The sequence below is a fragment of the Meles meles genome, chromosome 19 (assembly GCF_922984935.1).
Source record: "Meles meles chromosome 19, mMelMel3.1 paternal haplotype, whole genome shotgun sequence".
Taxonomy (NCBI): domain Eukaryota; kingdom Metazoa; phylum Chordata; class Mammalia; order Carnivora; family Mustelidae; genus Meles; species Meles meles.
In genome coordinates, this window is record NC_060084.1 from 13,152,545 (window position 1) to 13,174,881 (window position 22,337).

At 38.6% G+C, this 22,337-nt stretch overlaps 1 protein-coding gene across 1 annotated transcript in view; it reads right to left on the bottom strand.

Moving 5' to 3' along the window:
* Positions 1-22,337, bottom strand: part of HYDIN (HYDIN axonemal central pair apparatus protein) — a 301,936-nt gene that overhangs the window by 238,506 nt on the left and 41,093 nt on the right. Inside the window, exons 7-8 of the mRNA XM_045986716.1 lie at positions 11,835-12,036; positions 6,566-6,749 (exon numbers count right to left, since the gene is read on the bottom strand). Coding sequence (XP_045842672.1) covers positions 6,566-6,749; positions 11,835-12,036 — 386 coding nt within the window. The remainder of the gene's footprint in view (positions 1-6,565; positions 6,750-11,834; positions 12,037-22,337) is intronic.

Genomic DNA, 22,337 nt, shown 5'->3' on the forward strand with positions numbered 1-22,337 from the left:
CTCTCAGCAGATTCCTGCCCTCCTTTCTCCCTTCTGGTGTCCATTTCCGAGGAGTCAGCTCCCACATGTTTGCAATGTGACTCATGACTAATGGTACAAGAAGTGGAGGGGTTTGCAGTAAAGAGCTAGATCTTTCCTCTTTCAGTAGCGATCTGGGCTTCCACCCAACCTGGTTCTGCTGAGCCTACATGCTATGCCGATCTGGGAAAAATAAAGCAAACTAAATCTGAGCTCTGCTATCAGTTCGAATTGCTGAACCACATGTTTTCTGTAGGCTTAGGTTACGACAAAGCATGGTTTACTATTACTTACATGGTAATAAAGGAATGATCAAGTTTCCCTCCCTTTTCGAGGCTTAGTTAAATTAAGGTAAAGCTTCCCTAGGGACACTGGATGAAGTTTTCTTTAACAGAAAAGACATTTGCTAACAGAAGTAGAAATGTTTTCTCGGCTCGCCGATGTCAGGCAGTCAGTTAGGATCAGTTTGGGCAAATATCTTTACTTTCCCAGGCCTTTCTTTTTGAGAAAATATCAAGTGTTCAATATTCAGAAAAATTGCTACATCTTAGAAGTGTGACCTGAACCAGGAGCACCAGAGTCCAGAAACAAGGCCAGCACGTCTGTGCTGTGATTTCTCAGAGGACTCCCAGACACCCATGGAAATTGAAAGCTTAATTCTCTTTTTGCCCTGTGATACTCTTCCGCCTCGCAGTTCTCAGATTTGTGGTTTTTGTCTCTGAATCTCTCTCACTCAGGGTACCCAAGAGACCTAAGCAGAGGATATAACATAATGAGACTGTCAAAATTCTGTATAGCCAGAGTCCATCTAGTCAAATAGAATATTATAGTTCTGAAAGTAGTCGATTCCACTTGCTTTTCTGGAAGGCACAAAACATTCATAATAGACTCAGTTTTCCAATTTTTTTCCAAAGTGGGGGAAAAATACACAGAAGCAGATAGCTTGAGAAATAATAAGTATTCTGCAGAACTCAGTACCTTCCCTAGGCAAGGCATAAATGGAAAATTCTAGGTTAATATTCCAAGATATTATCAAAAGAATTGACATGAGAAACTTGATATAAATAGTAGTAATATACCACATATATTTATGACTAGAACAATAATCATGGCCTACCACTAGAAGATCAACAAATTACCAAGATTTTTAAAAATCCTTCCAGACCTCTGTCCTGTATCTGTCCTGTATGACCCCAGTGGTCACTCTGGGTCCCTGTCTACCCCCTTTCTCTACCAGTGAACACCTCTGGGGTCTCTCAAAAGATAAACCCTTACCTCTGCATTCTGAGACCATATCAGTACATATTCAAGGCATGCCAGCATGACTCCAGGTTTGAACAACAGACTCTATGGCAATGTTATACGATGAGCATATTGAGGAGAAAGCGAGCTAAGACAATGCAACTACCCAGTGACCAAGTGGTGAACAGGTGGTAGAAGAGAATAAGAACTTGCAGTTCTAGAATCTGGATCAGCATTGAGTTAAACTACTTCTCACATGATCAAATTAATACAGTTTCATTAAATTCATACTCATCACTACCTGTGGGCCTTTTAGGGACAGTGACTGATCTGGATCCTAAATCTACTTGCTTTAAATTACAAGAGCATAGCATAGAATAGGAACAATGTTCCCATAAAACATTCGATATGCACAGAAGACAGTAAGGGCTAAACTAAACTTGGTTTTAGGTGATGCATGGAAGAGCCAAATATTTAGATGTGGGTCTGACAGAATAAGCATATCATTTCTTACTTTCTTCTAGACCCTAAGGTAACAGGTTTTTGTTTTTTTTTTTTTCCTTTTTCAGTTTACTTCATCTGAAGACAATGTCCTTCCTCAGGGGACACAGAGGCTGAAGAATCCTTCAGAAAGCAAGGTAGTCTCTAAGCCCTGATATCTGCCTTTTATTTTTATTTTTTTGGATAAAAATCAATAGATTGATTTTTCAGATCAGTAGGTAACACTGCTTGGTTTTAATCTTCCCTGCTTCTACTGTGAACTCAACTCATAATCAAGAAGCTAATTAAAAGGAATCACACTGTAATAAAAAAACGAATCGCTGATGCATAGCTCATCTGTCAGAAATTAAATAGTGGCCATTTGGCGTAGCCAATCTAATATATGAGTAAGAGTCCGAAGAAAACCTCAGAAGAAAACGGTGAAGAACCTGCCCCAGTAGGGTAGAAAGGTACATGAGATATGCCGCTGTGCTCCCAGATGGCTGCTTCTCCTCTTAGCCATCCTTCTCTGTGAATTTACAGCCTCTCCTCTCTTTGTAGGCTCCCCAAAGGTGAGCATGTCAGGGCTATATCGGGCCCTCTGCCATTTTCCCCGTTCGCTCTGCTTTTAGAATTCCCATCTTCTTTGCATGCCTTCAATGAAGACTTCTATATAATAGTCATAAATCTTGCTTCCACTTCTGATTCCTCTCCTCCATATTTAACACTGCATTTCCAAAACTTTTTGGACGTCTATTGTCGTCTCAAATTCAACATATTCAGAACCAGACTCATGATCATCAGGTGATTTCCATTCCTTCCTTTTTCCCTGCCTTCCTCCCTCCCTCCCTCCTTCCACCCTCCATTGATTGGCAGGGTGGTAGGCCTGAGGTACAGATAAGGATAAGGTACTCCTTAACTTAAGGAGTTCAAAGTTTGTTACCGAATTGGAGAATCAAAATTTGTGAATCAAAAAGGACCTAAGTGTCCTACCCCAACATCCTTATTTTGTGTACAAGGCAACCAAAGCCAAGAGAGATCAAATGGCTTGTTTACGGTCACATATGCTATTAGCAAAGCCAGGAATTAAACCCAAGACCCCTGATTTGCTAATTTCCATCAAAGATATCGTAATTCTCCCAGCCACTCTAGTTCTGATCTGAGGAGACATGTAATTCCTCATCACGTCTTGCCCTCAACAACCAATCACAAAGCAATTTAATACCTTTCTTTTGAGTATCTCCCACATCTGCCATTTCCTTTGGTTTCCAATCATCAGCAGGCTGACCATCCAGGTCAGCATGACCTTCACACATCACCCTGTATTTGCCTGTAGAGACGTTCCGTTTCCCTGGCACTTCCTGTCGTAGCACATTTTGCCTGACCTGTACCCTCTCCCGGCCCCAATCCATCTTCCTCCAATTTGATCGACTTGTGGCTACCCAGGTAATATTTCTAAAACAGCTGTACACCTCACTCACCTACTGCAAACCCCACAGTGAGCCTCCACTATGCTGGGCATGCTGTGTGGGAGAAGGGGGTCTATGGTCATGGGGAAAAATACTGCTTGCACTCTACCCTCTGGAGAATCTTTTTTCTTGAGCTAGTGTTTCTCAAACTTCTTTGACCACAGAACTTCCTTTCTTCAAGGAATGCACATTACCCCCCTCAGACCGAGTCCACAGACACACGCTGTGGGAAGCAGGAGGCTACAGTCTACCATTCAACAGCTGGGCCAGGCAGCCCAGACCTTCCTCTACGCACCTTCCCATCCTTCCATGACTGCCTGCCCCAGCAAAACTGGTCCATTCGTTGTTATTTAATATTTTAGTTTCACAATTTCCCCAGCTGGAAATATTCTCCTTCCTTTCCACTTACCCTTCCTCCAAAATTCAGTTCAGGTCTCGTCTCTCCTGTAAGTCCTTTCCCAACTCTCTCATCCAAAACTACCGTAGCATTTATTTACTTGGATCAGAAGACCAAAACCTCAACAGCAGAAAATGCATATAGCTCACAGTGGCATCAAGGAGCTCATAAAATGGCAAAAATTTCCCTATCAAATAGCTTCAGATTAATTTACCAGGTAAGATTATATTACATTCACAAGAAATGCATTTCTATAGAACCATTAGGATCTCGAAGGAGGAGAAAAAAGGGAGACTTAACATTAGTAAATAATTCACTGTTACTGACACTGAGTTCAGCTGTTTTGACCAGGATAACTTTAAGAAGACACTAGGAAGTTCCATGCCTTTGTTTTCATTTTGTAAAAATTGTCAAGAACTGGCTAGTGAATATTATGAGAAGAAAAGAGAATCATACACAGAAAAAACAAAATCATTATAGATGTCATAAATACCACTTACATTCTAAGTGAATATTATCCCCTTCCTGTTTCCAGTGATTTTTTCATACAATATAAACAAAATTAGTCTTATTTATTTGAAAGATACCACTTCTTTATATCCCTATTTAAAAAAAAATTTTTTTTCTTCCTAATGGTGAAAAGACGCCTTGTGATAATATCGCCCAATTCAGTTCCTATCTAGAGTTCAAAAGCAATCATATTAAATACCACATTTTAACACACATGTATCTCTCCAGTCTCCATAAGAAGCTTTAAGTTATGGAAGAGCTCATGAAGAGAAGTAAATCTGAGGTGACCCTAGTCTTTCTACTTTCTGAATTGAAAATGTACAAAACTCACCTGGGGTCCTCTCATCCACTCCTGACCACCAATGTTTGCCATCCCAAAGCTATTCATTCCCAGAAGGCTAGGACAAACAGAACAGTAGTCATCAGCCCAGATCTCCCGTACCAGCTGGGAAGAATCTTGGACTTCTATGCTCTGGACCTTACCAACGTGTTTAAGATTACCATGACTGACTACTCCTCCCTGCCTCTGTCCAGCTCAGCCTTGGCTTGATTGGACTTATAATGCCTTCCTAACATATTCTGGCTTGACCTATTATCACAGGCACCTGTCCTGTTCTCCCAAGACTACATGTTAGTCTTGTTTTAACCTCTTGCTGGTCTAGCCCATCATATCTGAAGACCCCTTTGCTTAATTGAGCCCTGGACAGTCTTCTGAGGTGAGAGAAAATTTGGCCTCAAGTCCTATCTCCAACCTTACTACTCACATCAACCCCTTACTTCAAGCAAACTGATCCATTCCTGGAGCCTTGAATTATCCATGCCATACACATCCCCCATTTTGTTTTTCAAAATCCCTGTCCTGAAAGACCTAACTCAAGGCTCTTCTACCAAGAAACCTTCTCTAATTTGGCCTATGCTAATTACCTCAATCTCTGAACTAGTATACTGACTATCTTTACCAGACATTCACACAGCAGGTCCTGCAAAACAGTAGTCCCAAAGCAGGTCTCCAAGGAGAAGGCTCTCTCTTGGAAATTATAATGCACATTATCATATTAAAAACTTAGACATCTTTCAAAACCTCTCAAAAAATATTGAAACCCCTATTTGTGAAACTTACTCAGCTATGGAATCCCCTTTCTATCTTCTATCCTTTAAAAACAGTTTGGAAGCACAGACATAAGGAAAACAGGTCTCCACAAGTCAGTGGCATTTACCACCAGTAAGCTTGCATTCTAACGTGTCCACGTGCCCATGTCTTCTCTCCAGATGGTTTGGAAGTAACAATCCAGCAGCTCCAATTAGCTTTGGGCTTTCTCTACTACTACTACTACTTCTACTTCTTGAGAGTGAGAGAGAGCAAGCACGCAGCAAATGAGCAGAGGGGGATGGGCAGATGGAAAGGGAGAGAATCCTAAGCAGCATCTCTGCCCAGTGTGGAGCCCAATGTAGAGCCAGACGTGGGGCTCGATCTCATGATCCTGAGGTCATGACCTGAGACAAAATCAAGAGCCAGAACCTTAACCAACTGAGCCACCCAAGCACCCCAAGGCTTTCTCAACTTCTATTGCTATATTTACCCTCATATCACTCTACACTTATTGGGTGTAAGGTCATGCACAGTGCCTACCACATAGTAAATATAGATGGTATTAGCTACTTTCATTTTGAAGCAGTAGGGAATGTGGTCAAGAGTTGGGTCTGTAGAATCAGACCAACCCTGTTCTAGGTCTGGCCCAGCCCTCACCAGTGAGATTAAGGACTAAGTCTGTTTTGTTCACTTATGCCTTGTACACACATAGCCCCTAATATAGAACATACAGTAAGTATTTATTGAGTGAATTAAGGACAAAGTAGTTCTCAACCCAAGTGATTTTGCCTGCCAAGGTAACAAGTGACAATAGCCGGAGATAGTTTGGGCTGTCACAATTAGCATCTGGTGAGTAAAGGTCATGGATGCTATTAAACATTTTGCCATGTTCAGGACAAAGAATTATCTAGCTCCAGAGGTCAACAGTGCAGAGGTTGAGAAAATCTGCCCCAGAGTCAGGCTGGTCAGGGATACACTTCTAAATGCAGACACTACTTGGCTTGGAGCAAGTTATCAAATTTTTCTAAGTCTTAATTTTCCCATCTATAGAATGCAGAACTGATTATATCTTATAAGGTTGTTGTAAGATAACATATATATAAATAAGATAAATCGAGTAACACATATGAGATGTTTAACACAGCAATTGGCAGGTAGAAAGTATGACCTATGAATGTGACCTGTGAACATTCTTACCGTTAGACTTCATTCAGTGTCTCATGATGATGTGAGGCTTTCAGCTGAAATCTTTATGCTCCCAGAACTCAGTATCAATCCCAGAGTGAGTACTTCTATCAAAATAAGCCCTGTGTCCCCACTTATGTTTATTGTATGGTCAGATTTTATTTACGTGCTCACCAGGGGCTCAATAGTGAAAATGTTGCTCAAGAAGAGCATGCTGTCTGCCTGAACCAGCCTCCTCTGATTCTCAAAGGTGCGGGAGAGAATGGAAAGACGTTCTCGGAGTGAAGGATCAATAATGCACTCTTCAAGAAACTCATCGGTCTCACTCTTTTCCTCTTTGCTCAGGTCATCACAGACCCTAAAGAAAATACAGGAAACATGAGACTTGTTTTGGTACTCCCATGAAGAACACTGTAAAGTGTTCCCCTCCAGTCCATCCTCCTGGAAGTGGACTCGCCCATCACCCTGAGGTGGTCCTTTTTTGCTGTAAGTCTGTAACATATGAGCTGAGTGACCTTGGACTTCATCCTCTCAAGAGCATCAGTTTGCTCACCTTTAGTCGCTTCCTTCAATAAGTCTGCCTGGGCTTCCTGTTCTTCTCAATGCCCATTTGCTTATTACTGAACCCTCATATACATTTAGACAAATATTTTTCTTTCAGGTAATTATGTTTTCCAGGCTGCTTTTTAAATAATATCTACCCTGCCTCTCAGACTTGAAAAACATTTTTTTTTTCTTTTTAGACTTAGCTCTAATACTTTCTTAGCTGTTAGTTACCTAGAGAACAGAATCTGAAGCCAGCAAGGACTAGGCTTGGATGCTGATTCTGCCACCATTTACTAGCTCTATGACTTTGGAGGTTCCAGAAGTCCTCCCAAACTCAGTGCCTTCATCTATCCAACAGAGATACTAGGAGCTCGTCCCTCATAAAGATGTGTTGAGGATAAAGCGCGATGAAGGACCTGACAGGTCCTGGGACAGAGCAGGTACTCCATAAATACTGTTTTCTCCCTAGGTCAGTCATAAGCAACTATCCAGCTCTCAAACTTATAAAATGCTCAAACCACAGCTCGAGACACCTCCTTTTTTCTCTCCTTCTAGCTCTTGATATCCATCGTGATAAGTCAGAAGAGCAGCCTTTCCCAACCCTCTCCTCACTGTCCTCACCAAAGCTGTGTTCCCTTTACTCTTAGGACCTGTTACTTCATCTGCACTTTGAAGACTGGATTTTATCTCCTCCCAGGACATAGGACCATTTTCTCACCATTTTCCTGATATTGCCACAGGTGAGAGACAATTTATTCAGTTAAGCGAGTGCTCAGTAAGAACCTGGGGTGGCTGAATTCCTGTCCCAGCCCCAACAACTTTCTAAATGACTTCATGCAGACGATATGTTCAGCAACACCAAACAGCTCTTTTTAATGACTTAGCACTCAGGGCCCTTTGGTCACAGAAGATAAAGAAGTCAAAGAAATGGGTTCAATGTGTTCTGTGTCCCAGGAAGAAAGCACCCTGTGCTTTCTCTTCATTGTTAGCTGGAAAGCAGTGTCCAAGGTAACCAGAGCAGCAGTCCTTCTACACTGCTGGGCTGAGCAGGTCAAATAAAGAGAAGTCAGTTCACAGAAAGAAAGGAAACCACTTACTCCTGTGAGTGGAATTTATGACACCTACCTTTGGGAATATATCCTGAAGAAACCAATCATGGATATAAAGCAATGACACAGCCAGAAAGATGTTCATTGAAGTGCTTGCTGTAATACTAACAGGTGTAGGTAAATTTGATGTGAGAGATTGAAAAATTATTTCAACAAATAATGGGAATCATAAACATTCTATTTCTTGAGGGGGTTCTTGGGAGTGTGGTGTAGAAATAAAATGTCTTATATGGACCAAGGATGATAATGCTGCATGAACTGATGAGTATGATTAACTCAAACCTCAAGACAGAAAACAGAAGAGAATGAAAGAAAAATTCCCAAATGCTCTTCTCCCACACTGCTGGGGCCCAGGAACCCCTGACAGCCACATGATGCAAAAAGGGTGGTGATGCACCGTATGTCCTCCTCTTTGCCCTCTGATTAGAGCACTGGAATCAAGGCTGCCAGTCTAAGAAGGGAACGTGAAACACCTTGAGCTGAGCTGACTCCAGCTCGTCTAACCCTCGGTCTATTGTCCTGCTTGGGCCATCTTGTCCTGCTGCTGTTCATGGTCTCCGACATTCAGAGGTGCTTCTGATTTACAGATGAGGAAACCTTTCATCAGACAGCAGAACCACACACTAGCCCTCTCTCTCAGTAAAACCATGGATTTAACCCATTTTACAAATGGTCTGGTAGCCACATTCAGGCATCAAGTCCCGTTCGGCCTATGGATTATAATGAACGGGAAAGCCTTGTGTCTCAGGTACAGTTTATTGGACCAGTAAATGCACCCTTATATTGAGGTGCTAGAGACCCTGCTCCTTTGCAGTGCCCCCAAGAAGTGTACCTGGATGCTGAGGAGATTAAAAATTAAGAGCTTTGGCCTTCAAGAGAGAAATATTCTCATGTCCGCAGTTGGCATAGAAAAGATGAAGTCATCCATCTTCAAATAGACGATGTGACCCTGGACACCAAGCAACTCTGTGATGACTATTCTAAATCGAAGACTAGGTCTGCCTTCCTATTTACCAAGCTACCGTCCAAGTCAGCAGATTCTTGCATCACCCTGGGGAAGAGAAGGGACTCCCAAACACAACTACGATTAAATTTACTATTAGCTGGGTGGCAGGCTCAAAGCTCATTAAAACTGGTCTATCTAGAGAAACATGTCACTTCTGTACCTGAAAGTTGAGGAATATATCCATGCTGACAACTTTGTGGGGGGTTCCACTGAGGACTCTAGGAGTTCGTGTATAGAACAAGTCTTGGGTCCTTGGGGAGTCACAAAGGGAAACTTTATTCTCGCAAAGTATGCATGAACGCATTTAGAGCAGATCCTCTCTGTTCCAAGTTGAGGACCGAACTGAGGGCCAAACTGCCTTCAGTAAAAGGCAAACCTCTCTGTATTTGTCTTGCTTTTTGAGAGGATAGTCATTCCATGGCCAATTATGTCAAGGACAAGAATTCATGACTAATAACATGAACTTCAATTTAAAAAATACATTAAAAAATATAAAAGTTATGGTATGGTTGGGGATATAACAAGGAACAAGAGAGGCATAAAACAGAAAAGACAACCTGGCCAAATAAGAAATTGGGCATAAACGGCCTACTTCCCCTCTAACTCTCCTTCCCCTCTTGCCCTGGCCATCTGGCCCGAGGAAAGGCAGAGGGAGAAGGTAAAGAGCAGTGTATTCAGTAACATCTGCACTTAGATCAACCAATCCAGTTTGGAGAAACATGAGTCGTGTTGCCATTTGTCACCCAAAGTGAAAATGGAAGTATTCTTATTTAGTCATCTGAAGCTACTTTTCAAGTTCATTGTTTAACGGAATGGCAAAATCCTAGATGATTAAAGTAGGCTGCCAATCACGATTATGAAAATGTTATTGCATATTATTCCCTTGCTACAAAAAAAAAAAAAATTCTATAGGAACTAAGAGAGCAGGAAAGATAGTGAAAGAAAGAATACACAAGATAAAAGGAAAAAGAAGCCTCAGGATGAGATGGAAGAGATAAAGAGTAGAGGAATAAAAGGAAAAAAGTGTCTATCCAGGCGTCGTTGAAATTATATTCTCTGTCCCTGGCATCTCTGATAATTATTGGTTCAAGATTTTCGTGAGTTTCACTGTTGAGATTAATTTCCTTAAACACTTTGGACATGGCCCTGGCATCAGGCATGGGTTAGCCATATAGTCAAATGCACATGTTGAAGGTAAAGCTGGCTTTCCTTCTGGCAGTGTGTACCCACGCTCCCCAAAGATTATGCCCGCAGGACAAGCAGGATATCGAAACACTGTTTGCTGGGGTTTCTTCGTTTGTACCTGCTCTCCCATTTCCTTTTTAAGCATGCTTGGACCATTCTTATTGTTGGGACACTCATGAATGAGGGAATCAGGACAGATAAAGCAGTGGATAAGCAGTTTCCTCTTGCCTTTTTGAAGTACTGGTATTTCTATGCTATGAGGCGAACTGAAGTTTTGAGGCAGGAAAGGCTTTTCTTTTCTCACTTTTTTTTTTCTTTTTAAATTTTTTTTTCCATTTTATTTATTTTTTCAGCGTAACAGTATTCATTGTTTTTGCACAACACCCAGTGCTCCATGCAAAACATGCCCTCCCTATTACCCACCACCTGTTCCCCCAACCTCCCACCCCTGACCCTTCAAAACCCTCAGGTTGTTTTTCAGAGTCCATAGTCTCTTATGGTTCGCCTCCCCTTCCAAATTTTTTTTTTTTAATAAACATATAATGTATTTTTATCTCCAGGGGTACAGGTCTGTGAATCGCCAGGTTTACACTTTTTAAAGATGGCACAGTGGTAAACCAGTGATTAAAGTTCATTGTCTGAATGATAAAGCTTCTGGTCCACTGGGTCCCGCCATTGTCACAGCTCCTTCTGATTCAATTAGGGACAGAACACTGGGGGATTTCTGCCCGGTTTCTGTGGACCTAAGACTTTTATTTTTATCACATACTAACTTGGTTTTAAACAAAGCTTTGAAGCTTCCCAGGGCTAATCTTTAATAAAAATGGAGAGGCAAATAAAAAAAGGCTGAAATGAAGTCCAATGAAAGCAGCAAAAGCACTAATTCAGGGAGGGTGGAAGGAGATAAAAATGAAAATGGACTTTAGAAGAGGCAGGGATAGATTCAGTAAAAAGAAATATTCAAAATTTAACAGTGATGAGATTAGTTAAAAGAGTTTGGCTTGCCACTTTATTAATTTTCTCCCCTGCCTGAAGTATTTTAAAAAGGAAAAGATTAAAGATACCAACAGGAAATCATTAAATTACATGGTTAGCAGGGATCGCGCAATGCTACTAAAGCTGAGAATATAAAAGCCATTATATTTAAGCCCTTCTTGTTCCTCGTTCTTCATATTTTCTGGAAATACCTTCTCATTGAAAAAAAAAATCCACACTGATCCCAATCCAAAAGAGATTATTTTTAGAAACCATGAAATCTGACCAATCTGATTAGGTTTATGAAACAAAATACAGTCCTATAGGCTAGTTTTGAGAGACTAGTGAAAAATTATATATTTGGTCTTAAAAATCTAGGAGTTTAGCCACTAATAAATTATAACCAGGTTGAGAATAACCATGGATGGACAACACTGTGGTCCACATGGCTCAATTCAAGTTCTTTAAATGAAAAAGGAAGCATCATACACTGGGACCAAGTTATAAAAATCTGACCTTATATGAGTTGGTTAAAAATTTACCACAAAGTCTTGGATTTTTCATGATAGGTGAGCTTTGAGTTCCCCCAAATTACAGCGTATTGGTGATTTTTCTTACAAACCTATACTTTTCTCTGTCTTCTTCTTCCTGGGTAGCAAGTATCTTCCACTGGAAGTGGGCAATGATGTTACTGCGGTTGTGAATAGTTACAATTCGCTGACTGGACAGAGATACGTAGGTTTTCTCAAGGATCAAGGAATTCCTGTCCAGCCTTATATTCATGTCTATGGCAGCTCCATACAGAGATAAAAAGACTTTTTCACCTAGAAATTAACAAAGTACAAAGACACTTTGAGATTTATTCTAGAATGACTACTAGGTCACTTTTTCCCCAAGGTGAAGTTACAGGACAAGCATTAGATATTTCATTCTCCGCTCCCCCCACCCCGCAATCAATCCAGAGATCAGACATGATCAGAAAACTTAAGTATTATGTTTGGTGAAGTTATGGAGAGTCAAACTATCTTATTTGGTCACTGTAAAAATCATAAACATTGTTATGCTGGGTGTTACGTTTTCTTCTTTGTAATTTTTGAGGAGATTTTATTTATATATTCAAGAGAGAGAGAAGGAGCAGGGGGAAAGGGACAGGCAGACTCTGCACTGTGTGTAGAGCCCAGCACTGGGCTCCATCTCATGACCTGAGCCAAAACCAAGAGTCAGATACTTAACTGAATGAAACACCCATGTGCCCCTTTTTGGTAATATATTTTTTAAAAGATATTATTTATTTATTTGGCAGACAGAGAGCACAAGTAGGCAGAGAGGCAGACAGAGAGAGAGGGGGAAACAGGCTCCCCGCTGAGCAGAGAGCCCAATGTGGGGCTCGATCCCAGAACCCTGGGATCATGACCTGAGCCGAAGGCAGAGGCCTTAACCCACTGAGCCACCCAGATGCCCCTTTTTTGGTAATATTTTTAAATCCTATAGCCTGACCACAAGGGTACCTGTGCTCTAGAATATAACCATTTGCCTCTTCTTTATCCCAAGCATGAGCTAGCATTCTGATTCTTAAAGTAACTGTACCTGTACCAAGTATATCCAGGAAGAGATGCTCAGCATACAAGGATCGAAGTCCAATCCAAAGGGCATCAGAAAGAAAGAATTAGAGGCACCTGGGTGGCTCAGTGGGTTAAGTCTCTGCCTTTGGCTCGAGTCATGATCCCAGGGTCCTGGGATCGAGCCCCAGATCTGGTTTCCTGCTCAGTGGGAAGTCTGCTTCTCCCTCTCCCACTCCCCCTGCTTGTGTTCCCTCTCTCACTGTGTCTCTCTCTGTCAAATAAATAAAATCTTAAAAAAAAAAAAAAGAATAACTTCATTAGTTTAAAAAAAAAACAAAAACCACACAACTATTTAAAAGGAATCACTTCCTTAAACAGTAAGTAAAACAAAAATGAAACATATACATACTATATCTAGGTAGTAGTTACACAGAAAGAAAACAAAATATTAAGACCAAGGCTATGTGTAAATTTTAAAAATCTTAATGTTAAGAACACCTTTATTCAGCATAGTAATTTAAGTTCCTGATTTCATTCAAGATGCACCAATTCCCTTGATTCTAGGTAAAACATGAGGCCCCTTGGGCTTCCAAGAAGATACAAACATACAAACTATGTTCTACCTGATCTCTGCAATGTCACGAGGGTGCCTCACTCTGACATCAGAGTAGAAAAAGGAAATACTTAAACACCAGGAAGGTCCTGTGCTGCTCTAAGTTTAATCAGAACCCAAAAAGCATAAGCACTTGTACCTTATTTTTTAGCAAACATTTCTGCTCCATTCACCATTGTATTAACCAAGCAGGCACTTAGTAAATTAATAATGTTTTATACAGTGCAAACATCCTTTATGCTCTATCACTTTAAACACAGAAAAGCTTTGAACACAGAAGAAAGTATCCAGGCATTTGACTCTAAAATTTTAAAAATATATTTAAAAATATATATTTTTATTAAAAATATATATATTTTAAATACACATTCAAATACCATAAAAGCATACACTGTGAAAAGAAAATGTCTTCTCCCCTTCACTCAATCTTAGCCCAGCCTTTCAAAGGAAAGAGCTGTTAATATTTTCATGTACTCCCTTGCCAAATCAAGGTACGTACTCTTGACAACGTTTAAACTTTCTGATGAGCTAAGCTTAATAATATAATAAGTGAGAAACCATTGTTTTAATTTGCATAGTCTTAATTATGGATGATGTTGAACATCTTCTCATAGACTAAAGAACTTTAAAACACTTTTTTCTGTGAGATGCCTTTTATAGCCTTGTTCATTTTCCTTTTGAGAAGTTTACCTTTTGCGTATTGATTTGTGAGACTTTTTTGATATTAAAAAATTAGCTCTTTGTTATTCATGTTGCAATTTTTTTCTCCATTAGATATTTGAATTTCTGTATGACTTTGCTTTCCAAGTCAAGTCTCCTTTCTCTTAGTCTTTATGTAGTCTAATTCTTTCCTTTATGGCTTTTAAAAATAAGTTTATATATTTTAAAATTACATTTTGAAACTCAACTTTCACCTTCCCTTTAAAAGTAACACCTTTCCAGAGGGCACGTATTGCATGGAGCATTAGGTGTAGTGCATGGAGCACTGGGTGTAGTGCATAAACAATGAATTCTGTTACACTGAAAAGAAATAAGTAAATTAAAAAAAAAAAACCATCCCATTAAACCATCCCAATAAACAAACAAACAAAAAAAAAAGTAGCACCTTTCTTACAGAAACTAAGGAGACCATAAATAGGTCTGGCTTGATGTACTATTTAAAATGAGACATAGCTAATTTTCTTTTTCTAGCAAAGATAAGGTAGGTTAATTAATGGGATTTTCTGCTAAAATAACTTAAAAATCTGGACAAAATATGAACAAACATCTTCTTAAAGTCACTTCAGAACCACTGTCACATTAAAGAACTACCAGGCCAAAATTAAACGAAAAAATGACCAAAGAGATCATTGCATGGAAGAAAGTTTTGACCCATGGATATGGTACCCTTGGCAATGTTGAGCTATTCCTGTGCAGGCAGGAAGGATGGAAATCAAAACCCTAAGTCTAAAGAAAGGGAGACTTAAAACAAACAAAAAGACTTTATCCACAATAACTTATCCTCAAAGGAGTGTACCCTCAAGACAAGTTTGAATTAGAAGCAGACTCGCCCTAATTCAGAGTTAAATACTATGCTGGAATTGTCTGTGATTGAACAGAATTTCAGTCCTTGGATTTGGTGATCATGGACTAGTTTCACTCTCAGAAACCTAGCAGAAGTTAACACACTTCTCTTTGGAGGAAAGTACTTATATCCAAAATTTTAAATTTTTAACATTTTTAAAAATACACATTCAAACATAACCAGGCATGCAAAGAAACAAAGCTCCATTTGTTTGAACTGGCAAATGTAAGAAAGACAAAACGAGAGTAACAAATTATTATATACTAGAATCATCACATACAGACTGTAAACCAACTGTGTCTAAAGAAATAAAGGATGACCTTGGAGCTATAGCCAAGGAGTGGGAAATCAAACAAAGATCTAGAAAACTTGAACAAGAGCCATACTAGGCTCTTATAGAAATAAAATAAAATCACCTAAATTTTTAAATCTCTAAGAATAAGATTAATAAAAGAATTTCAATAATTTTATGAAAAAAATAGTGAACTGGACCATGGTTCAGAAAATACAAAAGGCAATATGAAGAAATAAAAATACATGAAAAATGAACAATGAATGAGTAAAATAGTAGGCAAATGGAGCGAGAAAATATGTGTTTAATTGGAAACTCAGAAGGAGAGGAAAGATATAATGAAGCAAAGACAATATTTCAAGAGATGAGGGTTAAGAGTTTTCTATGGTTGATTGAAGGCATCAGTTTATAATTCAAAAAGCCCAAGTGAATGTCAAGTGGAGAAACTTAAATACATGTATATATTGTAGTGAAACTAAAGAAAATCAAAGACAAAGGGAAAGTCCTAAAAGCAGTTAGAGGAATTACAGCTAACTTTTCAAATGAAACAATGGAAACGAAAAGAAAAATGGAATGGCTTCTTCAATGTGATGAAGGGGGAAACAATGCCAACCAGAATTTATAGTTTTTCAGACTTTGTCTGTCTATAAGCATTTTTGTTTTATCTTCATTTTTAGGAATGTTTTCAATAGGTAAAAGAATTGTAAATTAGCACTGTTTTTCTTGCAGCACTTGAATAATATCACATTACTGTCTTTCGGTTTCCATAATTTCAGCTGAAAACTTTGCAGTCAGCATTATTAGTGTGCCATTCAAGTAATGTGTCTTTTTTTCTTCTGACTCCTTTTATGACATTCTTTTTGCTTTAGTTTCCAGGAGTATTTGAACTAACAAGGGTTTGCTGAGCTTTATGAACTGTGAATTATTGTCATTACCCCTTGGGAACTGGTAGAATTAGAACATAGTATAAAGCCTCAGTAATTAAGACAGCTTTAAAAGAAAGACTGATGGAATAGAATAAAAAGTCAAAACAGGCCCAAATACATGCTAGAATTTATTATAGTATAAAGGCAGCATCTCAAATTATTGGTATAAGAATAAACTTTAAAGAAAAAAAAGCACTATTGGGACAATCTAGTAGCCATATGGAAAAACATACCTCATATCTAGCAACAGAATAAATGCCAAATGAATAAAATATTTAAGTGTTTAATATGAAACCATAAAAGTAGAACAAGACACAGGAAAACTTTTTTGTAACTTTTGAGGAGAAAGTTTTCAAACCATGTCTCAAAATCCAGATTCCTCTAAAAAATATTAAGAAATGTTATTACATAAAAAGGAAAAAAGAAATTTGGGGGGCCTGGGTGCCTCAGTTGGTTAAGTGTCTGACTCATGATCTCAGCTCGGGTCTTGGTCTCAGAGTTGTGAGTTCAGGTCCTGCATTGGGTTCCACATTGGATGTGGAACCTACTTAAAAAAAAAAAAAAGAAGAAGAAGAAGAAGAAAAGAAAAAAGAAATTTTGAATGCTACAAAAACTTAAGAACAAAAGAAAAAGTGGTCAAAATATTTACAACTCATATCTAAAACAAATAAATTAAATCCCCAAATATGTAAATAAGTCTTAGAGATCAATATGACAATCCAGTACAAGAATGGAAGAGAGTTGTAAGAAAAGAAATATACAAGTCTCCTATATGTGTTAAAAGATGCTCAACTTCTCTCATAATAGAAGTGACACAACTAAAGATGTATCTATATACCATTCCCCCGAACACATTGGGTACCATAAAAGTTTGAGAACATAATCTGTTGCCATGGGAATGCAAAGTGGTGCATTCTTCCTCCCTCATGGAGTGAGTTGGGTGACGCAGATTAAAATATCTATCAAGCTTGCAATATAACTTATCCTCTGACCCTCGTCTAGGAATTTATCCTATCGGCGAGTGAGAACAAGATCAGAGCATCCATTAAAACACGGACCTTAGTAACAACAAAGAAGAAAGAGCCAAAGTACCCACCAAGAGAAGACTGGCTAAAGTATCTGTGCTACACCTAAAAGGGGAATGCCATGCGGTGCACAAGTACAGGGTGATCCAGAAAGATCTCCAGCATATATGATTAAGTGGAAAAATTAAGGTTTAGAACAATTCACATAGTATGCTATTTTTAGGTAAGGAGGGAAAATAAGAACCTGCATTCATGTTTGCATCTGTGTGCACAAAACACCAGAATAAAGTAAGAGCTGGGTGGGTGAATGAGGCAAAGTAGAAATGACACCTTTCAATACATATTTTTAAGACATTGCTTTAATTTTTGAATACATTACTTATCCAAAACTTTAACATAAGGAAAGATTATAGGGTCTTCAGGAAACATGGTAAAGCTGCAAGATAACACTACTACTGAGAGAAATATAAAATAAAATACTATTTCATAACCATCAGATTGACAAAAATCAAATAGTTGGGCAATGCTGTTTTGGAACTATGTCGTAGGGATGTGGGAAAACAAGAATTTCCATATAATGTTGATGAAAATACAAATTAGTACAACCATATGACTGAACAATTTAGTATCCAGGAAAGCCCAATATACTCCTGACACATAACTCTGCAATTTCACTTCTTAAAGAAAATCTCCTACAGCTACACCAGACATATACAGAGATACTCATTGTGGTATTGCTCATAATAGCAGAAAACTAGGAAGAACATCCTAATATCCAATAGAACAGATTATAGCATGTTCACATGCCGGATTGTGTTACATTAGTTAAAATGGATCAGAGCTATATGGATCTATGCTTAGATCTTCAAAATGTAGTGTTGAATGAAAAAGTCAGGTTGGGAAATGGTATATACTGTATGATATCATTTATGTGAAGTTTAAAACTACTCAAACAGAGCGACTGTGACTCAGTTGGTTAAGTGACTGACTCTTGGTTTCAGCTTAGGTCATGATTTCAGGGTCATGAGATCGAGCCTTGTGTAAGGCTCTTCACTCAGCATGGACATGCTTGTCCCTCTCCCTCCCCCTCTGCTCCTCTCTCTGGGCCCTCTCTTGTGCTCTCTTTCTCAAATAAATAAATAAATAAATACTCTTTTTTAAAAAAACTACTCGAGACAATAACATACGATTTATAGATAAATATGTAAAAATACCATAAAAATGAACCAAATACAGTTCCTCTGAGAAGCCATGAGAATCAGATCAGGACAGAGTAATGAGATGACTTCAAATCTGTACTCAGTTTAGTTATCCATAAAATAAAACATCTGAAAGAAATGTGTATAGCAAAATGTTGAGATGCATTAAACATAATCGTTGTTGATTATATTACTTCTGTGCTTCTGTTGTGATTTGAAATATTTCATTGTTTAAAAGTCTAATCAAGGAAAAAGATTCAAGGGCTTATTTAGTTCATTCAAATCTCAGGGTCAGAGGGACTAATGTCATCAATTTGAGTTGCTCAATGCAAAGCTCTTTCTTCTAGAAATATAGCAAAAACCACTATACTCTTTTGAAAACCATCTAATACTGATTTTTTAAATCCATCTTCAAAAATCATCAGATCTACAAAGTAGAGGAAGCAATAACCCTTGTCTCCACAACTTTAGGAATGTGACTTGCTTTGTCTACCCACTCTCATGGAGACAACCTTAGAAAGGGCTCCCAACCCTAGCTACTTAGAAAACTGGTTGGAAGAAGGGATGTTATGCCTGCCAGAGTGGACAAGGTTGCTGTTCCCCAGCACTGGTAATTTTCTCTCCTTGGAGTGCCTGTTCCCATTCGGCTTCCGATTTGGTTTCTAGGGTTGAATGGTGTGATCACTGCAGACGAGGTTAGCCACTGTCATTTATTATATCCTAGTAAAAAATGTTTTCTGGAAGTCTCATTAGCTCTTGTTAGTTTTGCTACTATCAATCAAGCAAAACAAAACCAAAAAATGAACAAAACTAAGTTTACCAAAAAAATATGAAGCCAGCTATATACACAATATATTTCATACTGTGGTTTCAATACTTTCAGACAACAGAGGGCAATAAATAAAACATATGAGTGGAGCCATAGATTCTCTAGGAACTAGCAAGTTGATGGAAAGAGTGTTTTTCATTTCCTGGTCACAGCAGGGTCAAATTCACCCATGCAAGTGAATTGCTGAATCAAACTTCTTTAGAAGTGCTCTTTCTTTGAAAGGTACAGGAAACAGCTTCCAAGACTTGCTTGACTGAGCTCACCCAGCAAATGTGGTAACGTCAAAGTCAGTATTCCCCATCTCCATGGAAGGCATTGGAGGATTACAGAAAGTTATGCTGGCCTTAGAGGATGCCAATGACCCGGGTTCAAGTTCCAGCTTTACTTAGGTGTATAGTTATTTAATGTCTCTGAACCTCAGTTTACTCATCTCTAAAATAAAGGGAGTTCCATAAATGTAGAGAATAATTTGGTGATTGCAGCAAAAGGGATGGGGGGAGTGAGGTAGGTGAATGGTATTAAGAGGTAAAAACTTCCAGTTATAAAGTAAGTCACAGGAATGAAGAGTACGGCATAGGGAATATAGTCAATCGTATTGCATTAATTTTGAATGGCGACAGATGGCAACTACACGAGTGTTTTCTGATGTGTATAAATGCCCAATCACGATGTTGTACACCTGAAACTAATATAACATTATGTGTCAACTATACATCAAAAGATTTTTTTTTAAATAATATAAAATAATGGGGTTAAGAGATGTCCTCTAATGTCCTTTTAAATGTGAACACCTCATGACTCAAGTCTTCACTTGCTATGTAATTGACAGAAACCTCATTCCAATCTCCTAAACAATCCCGACCATCTGTGCATCCAGACTTGTGCTATTCCCTATCCTAAGGTATGGAAGAAGAAATGCAGAAAAGGAAATGGTCAAGGAGTGTTTCCATTGCCTCTGAAGCCACGTTAAAACACTTACTCTTTTACCATAACTGTTTTATTTTGTTTTTAAGATTTTTTTTTAATTTGACAGAGAGAGATCACAAGTAGGCAGAGAAGCAGGCAGAGATAGAGAGAGAAAGGGAAGCAGGCCCCCTGCTGAGCAGAGAGCCTAACATGGGGATCGATCCCAGGACCCTGACCTGATCCCCATGACCTGAGCCAAAGGCAGAGGCTCAACCCACTGAGCCATCCAGGAGCCCCTACCATAACTATGTTTGCTAGGTTTTCTAATTATAGCAGCACACACACACATAATTATAATTATGATTATAATTAATCATAATAATCACACAGCTGAAACAAAGCTTATACAGGGAGGTCTGCACCAGTATATTCAGATAAATATTATTTAGTAATTTCAACTGTGAGATAACAAATTGCACTCAATTACTTGTTATGTTCTATTTTGGTATTCCTTTCTTGGCCTTTAGGAGGAAAAAAAAGATCTTCTTTATGGTTTATTAGTGTACAATATATAAATGACTATAAAGTTGTCCTTTGAAGTACTAATATTATGATTACTTTTATCTTTAATAATAATACATCATGATATCTTTGGGGGGAAAGAGCCTATTTGCCAACTTCTGACTCCTGAATTGAAATATCTCCTCTTCAGTAAAAGACATAATACTTTAAAAATGCTGAGTAAGTGCATCAGCTCCATTTCCTGATTGTGCCAGTGGTTAATGTCACCTCTAAGATGACAGCAACCTCACCAGGCATTGAATAAAAAACACTTTTATGCTCTTACTTTTAGGGTTCATTCCAGTAACCAAAGATTTAATAAGAATATGTTTTTCCTTAAAGCCTGTTCTAAATACTAGTATCTCCTTGAACCCCTAGATTACGTAAAGTTTCTCAATACCCAGTTAAAAAGTACAAAACTTAAGCAGTTAACCATTTATTTATCTTTTAAGAATCAAATAATATTCTCACATCTCAGTTTTATTGAAAATGATAGAATTAGTTTACTCAACTGTTTTGTTTCTGGTTTTGTTCTATTTTGTTTTTAAGAATGTAGTCTTGAGGGGCGCCTGGGTGGCTCAGTGGGTTAAGCCTCTGCCTTCCGCTCAGGTCATGATCTCAGGGTCCTGGGATCGAGCCCCGCATTGGGCTCTCTGCTCAGCAGGGAGCCTGCTTCCTCCTCTCTCTCTGCCTGCCTCTCTGCCTACTTGTGCTGTCAAAAAAATAAATAAAATCTTAAAAAAAAAAAAAAAAGAATGTAGTCTTGACTAATTGTGTTCTTAATCTCCTCTGGAAGAATTGGTTTGTAAAAGGTATCAAGTTACTTCAGTTCTTCTCTTTCAGACTGTTATAAAAAGGCAACAAAATCATTTCTGTGGTTAAATCAATTTCCTAAACAAACTTGGTTTCACCACAGAAAGGCATATACAGAAGAAAGCACAGAAGAGTTTTGGTTCAGGTAAACACTGATGAGTAAAATATTAGATATTGGTGAAATTTACACTCAACCTCCTTGATTCTAGAGCACTGGTACAAACTCTGATGAAAAAGAAAAATCTCCTAGCTGCATTTAACCAAGAATTTCTATCCAATGGAGTACCAGCAACTGAAGGGCATAAACACAACTGTTAGAAATGTGATTGAGTACTTCCTGCTGAGGATTATCAATGTTCCTCCTTCTGGAACATTGTTTGAGGAAGTATGAAAAAAATCCAAGCGAAATTTCCCTCCTCAAATCAATTCATACTTGAAACAGCTGCAGAACATTCAATCAGATGTTTAGTTAGTGAAATGAGAAGGCAATGATCATGGCTGCCTGGAAAAGCTCCATGATTGTGTTTAGACAGTCATTACTGTTCTTCACTAATGAAAGGTTATAGGTTCCGGTCATTGATAACCCACAATAAAGATGAAAGCATATTCTTATCAGCAGTTCACTTCATGTAAAGAAAAATGCTACAAGATAGCTTACCTCTATGTGCATCTTCAGAAAATGACTGTGAACCAAAGTTGACGCCAGAACTTCACAGTGTGGCAGTCAACTTTGCCATGGTGATTCAATTTTAATACACGAATACTTGTTTCCTTTAGCACACGACTATAAATTTAAGTATGGGTTTCAACTCAAATACTTACCCAAAAGTTAAAA